This window comes from Narcine bancroftii, chromosome 2 (assembly GCF_036971445.1).
Source record: "Narcine bancroftii isolate sNarBan1 chromosome 2, sNarBan1.hap1, whole genome shotgun sequence".
NCBI lineage: Eukaryota > Metazoa > Chordata > Chondrichthyes > Torpediniformes > Narcinidae > Narcine > Narcine bancroftii.
Genome location: NC_091470.1, coordinates 153,898,746 through 153,910,803, shown reverse-complemented (window position 1 = coordinate 153,910,803; position 12,058 = coordinate 153,898,746). Strand labels below are relative to the sequence as shown.

At 41.4% G+C, this 12,058-nt stretch overlaps 1 protein-coding gene across 1 annotated transcript in view; it reads right to left on the bottom strand.

The window, feature by feature from the left end:
• Nucleotides 1-9,516, bottom strand: part of LOC138752968 (mucin-3B-like) — a 64,130-nt gene extending 54,614 nt beyond the window's left edge. The window contains exon 1 of the mRNA XM_069915568.1: nt 9,447-9,516. Within this exon, the coding sequence (XP_069771669.1) occupies nt 9,447-9,516 (70 nt within the window). The remainder of the gene's footprint in view (nt 1-9,446) is intronic.
• Between the last annotated feature and the right edge of the window lie 2,542 nt (nt 9,517-12,058).

The following is a 12,058-nucleotide window of genomic DNA, read 5'->3' as shown; positions in this document are numbered from 1 at the left end:
ATTCTGTAATATTATTGTTTAATATCTCTGTATTAATTCATTACTTACTATGTATTTTTTTTATATCTCTTTGAACTGTATGTGTTTATAAATTATAATAATAATAAAAAGATTGAAAAAGAAAGGAAATGTTGCACTGCACAAAGCAGACCAGGCAATTTGTGCAGATCAAGGGCCCACAACCTTGATCATGACCAGATTATTTGTTTTTAAAGTTGTTGTTTAAGGATGAGTATTGCCCAGTACTAGTAATTACCTTGCACTTCTTACGATAATATTGTGGGATCTTGAACATCATTGAGAGAGAACAGTGGGTTCTTGATTTAACATCTCATCAGGAAAACTCCCTCATTCTCTGACCACTGGGCTGAAATTAAAAGCTATGTTTTTGTGGTTGTGAATTTAAATCTGTACTTCCTGACATAAAGACAAAGGTGCGACAAATGGAAGTCTGGCTGCCACCCTGTGCCAGGTAGAGAGCTCCAGGCTGGACATTAATTAATTGAATATTTCCAAACTGCTGCAGCTTAAACTCCAACTGCTTTCACCAATTAAATTCCATCCATGCTTTATTATTTAATATGATTTAAAAATCTAAAATTTCAAAGCTGCTTGGCTTGCAATATAATGACATTGCTGAGATGTTACAAAATGTAAATGTCATTTCTGTGCTGCCTCACATCAGTGCAAATTTCTGTTCTCAGCTGAGAATGTTTGTTGTTGCTGCCAGTGAGGAACTGACCTGGAGGTGCTGGGTACATGCTTTGGAGTATTTTCTTTGTCTTTCACCTACACTTGTATCAATGCAAGTTTCACAACAGATTTTATCTGTCCTGGACTCTCTTCTTTTCATTTGTATAACCTCACCCCTGAAACAATTATGAGGGAGTGATTAAAACAGATATGTAAGAGGAGAGAATTGTATGAAGAGATCTCCAAAGGTTAAAAAGGCAAGAGATGGGCAAGGCTGGGGAGAGCTTAAAAAAAAACAAGGATCTCTTTTTATATATTAGAGTTAATAATGAGACAGAGTCGAAGTTGCTCAATAAGCTACAGGTCTTGGTGCAAATTAAGTCCTGGATCGCAAAGTCTGGATGAGCTCAAGATTATGGTAGATGGAGAGTCATCCAGACGAGCATATCAAGCCATGTCAAGAGGCAAAGGTTCAGGCACAGGTAGTGAGTGGGTGATATTATTGAGGTGGAAGCCGTATAGAGATGATATGGAACTGTAAGCTTACTACAGCATGAAGCACAAAACAAGTTGTCAACCTTCTGACCAAGGTGAGAGGGACATTCAATTTGTGGAAAAGATTTTTTGAAAAATATGGGTTTTGGTCCTCCTGCTATTCATCTGAACATCCAGTACTGTACTGGTGTCCAACACCTGATACAATATTTGCTTTAGAATTAAAGTTGTCATAAGAGAATGGGATTCATTTTATCTGTTCACATTTTCATGATAAAGGGACCTGCCCATACTGATAGGAAAATGTTACTAATGTGACTCAGTGACTATGGAATGGAGTCCACCCATTTCATGGAGCTTATTATTATACAATTCACATTGGTTTGGATTTACTCATCCAGAGCTGAGTGACCACATAGAGTCACGAGTTGAAATATTTTTCCCTGACCACAAATACAATTACACTGAATTCAAATGTATAGAGTTTCAATCGCTTATTGCACTCTACATTATTCAATCCTGGTAAACAAAAAATCTGCAGATGCCAGGGTCTCGTGCAATACACAAAATTGCTGGAGAAACTCAGCTGGTCACTTAGCAACCAAAGGAAGGAAAAAAAGCAGTCAATGGCTCAGATCTGAGTCCTTCTTGAGGTATGCTGACCATCAGGAAGATGCCCAAATAAGAAAGTGAAGGGGGAGGAGCATAGGCTGGCAGGTGATAGGTGGATACAGGTGGAAATGGGGCAGAAGAGAAAGGAGCAGTGAGGAGATGGGGAAAGGGGGCTGAGAAAAATATGAGAAGGCACTGGGGAGCAAGAGAAAGGGAATTAGGGGTTGAAGGAAAGCAAAAGACAAGCGGAGGGAGTTAATGGAAAAGTCCTGATCATTCAATGCTAGTTTTCATCCAGTAAACGCCAAGCCTATCTGTACATACCATTACCACTTGGGAAATCTAAACAGAAAATACTCAGCAAATTGGACAAGATGAGTGGAAAGAGAAACAGATACCATTTCGAGTAGAAGATCCTTTGTAAGATTTCTGATAACTGTAGTTTTATGAATTTCACTTGGGCAATACTGTCATTTGCGACTATATTAATTAAATAAATTAATGGGGTTGGGTATGCCCAGACACAAACTTATAAAAGTCGGCGACACACACTTGGTTGATGTTTCTTTGAATTGTGAAGATGAAGGTGTAATTCGATCATGGCGTTTCAGAAGGGCAGTTGAAGAAATATTATTTTCCCCAGAGTATGACCCATCATCTTCAAAAAAGGAGGCAAGAAATTCAAGGGTTATAATCATAGGGAGGGTGTAATTACAATTCTGAACTCAGTTCCATAAAAGGCTGAAGATGTTAAAACATAATAAGGGATTTTAAAACTAAATTCAGAATATTTTGGTTGAGACAAGAGACAGAATTGTAGTGTAGTGACAGGCAAAAGGACGTTGAAGCTGTGATATAATTAAGTGATTGAACAGGTGACCTGTACTCATAAATACCATGCAGAATACAATATTCTAAAATATATGAAGTCAATGGACATGGGTTGATGTGTGGTATTGAGCTTGGATTTCTTAAAATACACTGCCCCTGGAATATCTTATCTCAATTACTTATATGTTAGCAAAACCAAGGAGATGATTGTGAACTTCAGGAGAAAGTCAGGAGAACACAAACCATTCTTTATTGAGGGCTCAGTAGTGGAGAGGGTAAAGAACTTCATATTCCTGGGTGTTAGCATCTCCAAGGATCTGTCCTGGAGCCTCCATGTTAATGCGATCATGAAGAAGGCTCGCCAGTGGCTATACTTTGTAAGGAATTTAGGAGATTCAGTATGTCACCGAAGACTCTGGAAAACTTCTGCAGGTATACCATGGAGAGCATTCTGGCTGGTTGCATCACTGACTGGTATGAAGGTGCCATTGCTCAGGACAAGGAAAAAAAACTGCAAAAGGTTCTTAACTCAGCCTGCAACATCAGACCACTCCATCAAGGACATCTACAAGAGGCAGTCTCTTAAGAAAACAGTCTCTATCCTCAAGGACCTCCACCATCCAAACCCTGCCCTCTTCACTCTGCTACCTTTGGAAAAAATGTACAGGAGCCTGAAGACAAGCACTCCGCCATCAGATTCCTGAATGAACCAAAGACACTGTCTTATTTTGACTTTTTCTGACACTATTTTAAAAAATTTATTTTGTAAAGGTGGTGTATATAAATATTTGCATCATGATACTGCCACAAAACAAATTTTGTGATGTGTTCATGAAAATGAAATCTGATTCTGATCCTCTTCCCCCCCACCCCCCGCCACCTCACCCCCCCCCCCAGGAATTTTGTCTGACTTATTGGCATTTCTGGTTTTAGTTCCAATTGCTTGAAGAATGGAAGATTTTAGGAGGTGAGTTGACTGAGGACTTTAAAAACAAGAAGGAGGGAGAGTAATGAGTGAATTCTACAGTGAACTTTGGAGATTAAGAGGAACAAAAGAATGATTCAGTACAAAAATAACAATAATAGTGGAATTATAAAACAGAGGAAAATTGAAATTGGGGGACCATGCCCGAGGTGCAATATAAAAGGTGAGAGTGGAGGATGATCTGCCCTTAACATCACCATCAAATACTGACAGAATTTCATGCTTCTCCTGCCTGAAGGAGTTTATCCCTTTGCTGATTACAGATTTTCCTGATAGTCTGTTCCACTTTAATATTCTATGCTGATAAAAAAAATTCAGTTGGAAGCTACCCCTTCCTCAGAAGTCCTTTACATTAATAGAAACATACAGAATGGAAACATGCCCTTCAGACAGTCAAGCCTACCTAGCTATACTAATCCCATTCCCCAGCTCCTTGTCCATATCATGCCATGGTGTTTCAAGTGCTCAACTAAACACTTCTTAAATGTTGAGAGAGCACCTGTCTCTACCACCCTTTGTTAGTGTATTCCAGATTTCAACTGCCTTGTGCGTGAAAAAAAATCTTTCCCCATCTCTTAGCCCTTATGTTTTCTTGACACCTTTCCCTATGACAGCAGAAAGTGCACACTTGCATGCACACTCCTTCCAAGTGAAGCAACATTTCACTGGTGTCCCGTTGTGTCCTTCTCTACTCTGGAGAGACTGATCGCACAATAGGAGATCAATTCACTGAACACCTTCTCTCTGTCAGCACCAATGGTAGGTCTCCCATGACCAACCATTTCAATTCTGCATCCCACTCCCATTTCAACAAGTCTGTCCATGGCCTCGTGCACTGTCAAACCAGGGCAACCCATAAATTGGAAGAGCAACACCTAATATTCCACCAGGGCGCTCTCCAACTGGATGGAATTAACATAGGCCGCCGGTTTCTGCAGGACTACTCCCGGTTCTCCTCTCTATTCCGTCCTTCTGTCTTCTTTTCTCTAGCTCTCCACCCCCTTCCCTCTCCCTTCACAGAGTTATCCCTCTACCCCTGCTTTCTCTTGTGCCCTCCCTCTCTTTTATCCCTATTGCTTGTGGGCCTCTGCCTCTCCCCCCACACACCACCATTTTATTCACGCACCTGCCTGCATTTTCCTTTTACCTTGATGAAGGGCTTAAACACGGAACATTGGTTATTTATCTTTATCTTTGCTATATGTGACCTGCAGAGTTTCTCCAGCATTCTATTTTAACCACATACAGTACTTACATTTGTTCTACAATCACAGTTTACAAGAAATAGTTGTCTCAAGCATCTCCTCTCCCACTGACTGGCTCTCACTGATCCTTGCTTCTCTAACTTGTCCTGTTGACCTGAATTCTCTGTTATCCCTGTTCATATTGATCCAACCTCCACTTGGCCCATCTTCCCCCTGACCTCTGCCCCCAAAGACACCTTTCTATTCACACCTCCACTGGAACTATTGACTGAAATGAACAAGTCCGCCTCTCCCCTCTCATCTGGCATTATTACTACTGCATTTCTTAGCCTCCTTATCACAGGCATTCACTCTTGACCCCCTTCCCTTCTCTCTCAATGATCTGAAACATTAACTACCTTTTTCCTCTCCACAGATGTAGCATTTTCTGAATTCAAACAGCATTCACACAGATTTTTTGCCCCCACTCACACTGACATGCCCTGCTCACACTGACCCACCTCCCCGGTTCATGCTGCCCGCCCCCCCTCGTGCTCACACTGACCATCACCCCCACCACCCCTGCTCACACTGACCCCCCTCCCCACCGCTCACCTTGACCTTGCTTTCACTAACCCTTTTAATGAGCCATTGCTGATTCTGACAACTCACCCTGATCTTGACCTTCAGTGGCTACTGTACACACTCATGCACACTAACACCTGTGCACTCGCATCCTGCCCCATCCTTCCTGCTCCTCACTACTCCCACAATCTCCCTTTATGATGATCCTCCCATCTTCACTCCAACAATCTAATCTCTTCCTTCTGAATCCCTCGATCCCCATTTACTCCTGATGACATTCCTCTTCACAATGCCCTTATACTTTGATTTCCCCTCTCATCCTTACCCCTCCTTCTGACCTCTACCCACTTACCCATTCCAAAACATTCCCATACTGATTCCTGTTAACACCAACACCATTATTGTCATTGATTAGAAGTAATATTAAATCATTTGGATTTTTCACCCCTTTTCCTTTAGTACTCTGTACTCATTGAAGAATTGTGGAGGATATTGTTACCAGGAAATGGAACCAAAAAGTTTTGTTATTGATGGAATACAAATGATTGGATGTGTATGAAAGGGATACTGTACTTTCTGGAAGTGTTAGTACATTCACACATTTGTTATGGGAGTAAATCTTTCTTCTGGCAGTGTAGTATGGGTTAACACAAAGTATGCCCACACTGCCCCACCAAACAGTGAAGTCAAGGCTAATTTTGTGTTCTTGATTCTGAGCCATGAGGAAATGGAATAAGATAGCCGAAACAAGTTTTTATCTCACAAGCAGGAATGAATCAGCAGTGCTTTTAGCGCATCAATCTTTGTCTGACCAACCCTGGCCAACATTGCTGCAAAGTCAATATCTAATCCACTATTCCATCCAGTTTTGTTTCACTATTTATTATTTTTACAGTGGAGATGATTTAATCAATAAGGCAACTGGTTTAAATTATTTTCTTGTGTCTGTGTTTAAGTGACAGCTATGATTTAGCCTCCACATTATTCCCTCTGGATCACTGGTTTAAGACCCATCCTCCAGAGATCAGAGTACATAACCTAGACACTGACACTCTCCATATAACCATACAACCATATTCGGAGCGGAAACAGGCCATGTTGGCCTTTCGAGTCCACATCGGTTCACTGATTTTGTGCGCCCTCTTCAGGCAATGGTTCCGGTAGATCACGTCGATGGGGGAGGGGGCGAAGGGAGACTCCATTGATCCTCTCTGCCACTCTTTTTGCAAACAAAGTCTGAAACTAATACCATCAGTCAACATTTTAAAAAACATTAAAACCTCTGAACTTCCAGCAAGTCACTTACTTAATTCTGTCATGAGGACGCGAGTCTGCAGATGATGGAATCCAGAGCAAAAAAAACTCAGTAGGTCAAGCAGCATCAAATGACTTTCATTTTATCCAACTTATTTTTAATAAACACTGTCTTAACTACTTGTAGCTTTCTGAAGTTCTGAATCCGACTTCCTTAGAGCTTTCCTGTCACTCTCCTCCGATCCATTTCTATGCAGCAACCATACCACCCTGTGATACAGCTGGCCAGGCGTGCTCTAATATCTTCTGATGATCTCGTTTGTGGGCATAATCTCGAGATCAAGGATGATTTTCTTCTTTTCTAGTTTGTGGGTTCTGATGGCAGTGATGAGGCCCTCTGACTCTCCCACAGATGGGGCAGAAGGGTAGGAGGAGAGTTCGTGAGGTGTTCTGTTGATATGACTCAGTTTCAAATCTGATTTGATGACACTGCTGTGACAGGCTAAGATTACTAAAGTCTTATTACTTTCAAAATATGGTTTTTGGATGCAGCTTGTTGATTGGTTGTGATTGTAATGAGTTCTGTATTCCTGCCACATTCTGGGTGGAAATGGAGGATCAACTCCTCCAAAGGGATTTGTTAGTGGCTATGTACCTGACACTCCTCATAAATGGAAACAGGACTACAAATGGACAACAAAACTTTCCTGTAACCTTAAAGAGTTCTGTCAGGTCACTAACTGAGCAGAGTTTCATAGGAAGGCAAAATACAATGTTGGAGAAATTGAACTGGTCAGTGTACAGCTCAAGCCTGAACCATTGGTTACGTATCTTTACCTTGCTATATAAAGTACAATGTTTAACTAGCTGAGTTTCTCCAGTATTGTGTTTTTACTTCAACCACTGTGTCTGCAAACTTTCATGTTTTACTTCATAGAAGGGCAGTACTGTGAAGAAATAGCAGGGATACAACTTTGTAGTTTAAGAGGCAGTATTAACTCAGCAAGTTGTAGTATTAGAGGAAAGTCTTGAATGAATGCCAAATTCAACCTCTCAAACCAGTTGCCTGACTCTCAGACACAAATTGTTCACCACAATGCACAGGAGGGTATTGAAAATGCATTAAAAAGAAATTTCAAAACGTTGCATGAAAAGAAAAAGGAAATATTTAAAAAAAAACAAAAGATTACATTCATTCAGGAGGCAGCAGGTTCGAATTTGGTACCTTTTTTGAGGATATTTAGTAATTATTCAGAAGCTTGCAAACAAACATAGCCTACAAAAAAAAGAAAAATTCAAAACTTAATCTTCTTTAGATAACAGAAATCACTCTCTGCCAAAAATCAATAGCTATTGTCGATATAAATACATGGAGTTCTGAAAAATACTCAGCAGGTTGGACAATAGCAGTGCAGAGAAAAGCTGAATTAACACTTCAGATGTTCAGGGGGATTGAATGAAAAGCCTCGGAAAGGTAAGGCAATAAATTACATCAGGGATGATAATACAAGACAAAAGGAATGGTGATGGGGCCAATAACAAGGGAAAAGAGCAGATCTGGAGGAGGTGTGAGTGGCAATCATTCCTCAACTCAATTTTCAACCCTGAAGGTCTAATTGAACAATTATCTTGATCTTCATTGGAACAATGCAGGAGATAAGAACTGCAGTAAAGGTGGGCCAGAAAAATAAAGTGACACATGGCCAGAGCTTAAAAGGCAGACTGGGCACTAAAAATTCTCATTCAATCTTGATTAAGATTGAAAGACAAGAAACAAATACAATATACTAAATTGGAAATATCAAAAGTCAATCTCAGCTTCTCCTGAAAGGAATATTTGAACCTGGACAATGCAAAGGAAGGTGGAGGATGGAAGTTGATTTTCGCTGCAATTCCCTCTCCACTGCAAGGATACACCACTGATTGCATGGAAGTCAAGGATCAGAGATGGACCAGCTAAAAGCAAATCAAGAGTGGAAACTGGAAGCTAAGTCGATAAGAATTGTCCTGTAATTGGGAGGGAGATGAAGTGGAACTGCTTTAATTCTTTTGAGAACAGCCATGAAGCAGTTTCTCTATCCTTGGAGTTGTCTCTTGCTATGATGGAACTCGGAGTAAAGTTTTGGATTTGGCCTCCCTTGAAATTCTGAGTGTCATGGTGCTAGAAATATTTGCTTGGAAGAGAATGTTGATGCTGATTTATTTATACCAGTGATGCATGTGAAGGATTTTGTGGAGTGCCTCACCAGTACCTTGTGCCTAATTAAGGAAATCCGTGTTTCCAAACCATCTCATTAGCCAGAGATACCTGACAGACCATACATTTCATACCAGGATTGAAGTATACCACATTTCAACATAATAACCTTCACGAGTTACACTCTGTCGGTCTCCATTAGGTTCATTGCTGGCAAACACTCAGGTTTTCTGAGCAGCCTACAACTTTCATTTTTCTGCCCCCATCCCACCCCGATTCATATTGAATCACTTCTTGATGTGAACCCACTTCCATTTTTCTACTGGAATTCGGGTGGAGTGCACGAGATTGATACTGAGCCCTGCCATAGAGCACTGATTTCCAAGGGAAATTTCAGGATGCACTATGCACCTGGTCCTCTGCTTCATACAAATAAAGACAGGCAAAGTGTGGCTGTGGAAAACCTTAAGTGCTTGACTTAATTGACTTTATTTTAAGGCTTGTAGGTGCCTGCTACTTATTTACTACTTGGACTATTCACCTTGCTGCAGTACACTGGTGTGGAGAGAAGGGGTTACATTTGAGAGAGACTGCAGTTTGCTGCTCAAACCTTCCATCTCTGAACAAAGCAAGCCTGGAGTCAGCAGGAGAATGGCCAGTTCCAGAATAGTTTTGCCCATGGTTCCCACAAGGCCTTCTAACCTCTGCAGTCTCTTGGGTGGAAGGAAGTGTTCACCACACCCTTCAACCCTTAATACTTCCTTTAAAACCTAATAGTCTGAATACATCTGCAATTGTCTGACCTTGGAAGCTAAGCAGGCTCAGACCTGGTCAGTACTTGGAGGGGAGACTGCCTAGGAACACCAGGTGCTGCAAGTTTTTGTGAGCTGGGCAAAGTGGCAACTTTCTGTCTGCTTTATGGTAGATGAAAGTGAAAGAATTTCATCCATGTTACATTCTAAATGTAGTAGTATGTGACAATAATGAAACCTTTACCATAACTTCATGGAGTATTTGAAAAGCACATTCAGTCATCAGACAAAAAAAATCTCCATTTTACCACTTCCCCTCTATATAACACTAAAAGTTTTCATAAGGTTTCTAATGTATAACCCTTCCATTTAACTGTTGCTAAAGTATAGACTAGCAACTCCACATGACTTCATCCCCACTATTTCACCAGTAATCCTGAAGCCCATACACGTGATTTGTAATATATTGCTAGTTGGAAATCAGGAACAATTTTCCAAACTCTCACACAGATCATTAAGCAGACACCTTATATCCATTTCTCCCAAGATCAACTAACTCACCAGATTGGATTCAGGCATGGGCCTTTTTTGCTCTAATACTTCGGTATTCACTACAAACTCAAGGAAATTTGTGATTCATGATTTCCCATGCCTGAAACCATGCTGACTGAGTCTAATCAGCCCTTGCCTTGCCAAATGCATGTAGATCCTGTTTCTCAGAATGTTAGCATTTCATATTGATGGATGGAACTACTTTATAAACAAAAACTTGTCTAAGGAGTTTTGAAGCAATGAGGCTTGAAACATTGACTACCCTTTACTTTCCATGGATGCTGCTATGACCTCCAGCACTTTTGAGCATTGTTGCTAGTCATTTTTGAATGGATCTGTTTATAACAATGAGAACTAAAACGCTTTACCTGTGAATGATAATCATCTTCCTCATCTAAACTCCCACCATAGGAGGAATGGAATTTAAACCTTACAACCTTCACCTCTTAAGAAGGAAACAGACGTTTGGGGTGAAGGTGAACTGTTCCAAATGAGTTAGTAACAGTGGATATCCAGTCATGTATATACACTAACATATGACCTATGAGTGCAGACCACTGGAAACCTCAAGCGTGTTCCTCCTTTTAATAATATGTTTGAGATGACCGTGTCCTCAAGGTGATGATAATATTTTTCCCCTTTATTGAAAATATTCAGAGACTCTGCATCCAATGCCTTTGAGCAAGATTGTTTCTGCAAACACTGCGCATCCACATCGATCCATTATCTCCACTCAAACCTATACCCATTCCAATCTCCACTATTGCTCATCTCATCCCCAGTGTTCATTTTCAACTCCGATCCCCATTCTTAATCCGATCCTCTTTCCAATTACATCCCCAACCCCAAATGTATCTTTCTCCCCCATGCCATCCCTTAGAAAATAGCAAGACTTACTCCGTTCCAACCTTGTAATGGGCATCCCAAAACAGGTCAGCTCCACCATCTCTGCCAAAAAGGACTCATCACCTCCATTCTCCTCCTCCAACTGCTGCTCATCCAGTCCAGCACGTGTTTGAGTTGCCAAGTAACCAGGAGGAGTATGAATTGGATTGCGCCCAGTGAACAGAGATTGTGCAGAGTGAGGGGTTCAATTGGACGGAGACGAGGGAAGTTTCCCACCCCCCCCCCCCCCTCCCCCTTTGGCGAGCGTTCACAATGGTTCTTGAGGTAGCTGCTTCAGGGTCATCGCTGCCCCAAGTCCCAACGAGTTTATTAGCATCAAGCCGAGCAATTCGAACGTCTAAATCCCAACTGAAACTACTTAGTAGATAATCAAAGAAACTCTGATTCATCAATGGAACATGAATAGTTCGATCATGTATCCCTATTGATTAAATTACAAATCTTGGCTGTGTCTTTTCCCATACCGCATAATATATAAAAATCCTTCTCCACGCATGGAGAAATACACTGTCGTAACATTATCAAATGACATTATGATAAATACACATCCCGCGATCTCCAACGAGTCGCTGTCCAGTGTCACCTCAATCAGAGAATGTTCACATGCTCGAGAATAGGCACAAAAATGAACAAAAACACCGACCAGTGATTTACCTGCTGAACGATATGGTTGCACAATCAACATGAGGAGGGGGATAAAAGTTCTAAATCTTCTGTCCGCCCCTGCCCGGAGATCTCGATCTATTTTGTACCTCATGGTGACGATTTCTACTGAACAGACCCTGGGCACCCGCCACTTCCAAAGACAGAAGGTCGATCTCCGAGAAGAGGTTTTCAGTCCCTCAGTTCTCCGAGCTCTTTTTCCAAAGCCGAGCCCCCGAGCTCAGTCCCTCGGAAAATTGCTGCGAGTTTTCTCGAGAGCAATGCGTGTTCTGCGCTCTTGCTTCGACCGTCTGGGCGTGAGACTGGCGTTGGGACCTGGCAACCAGTTGCCACAGTTCATGGACCTGAT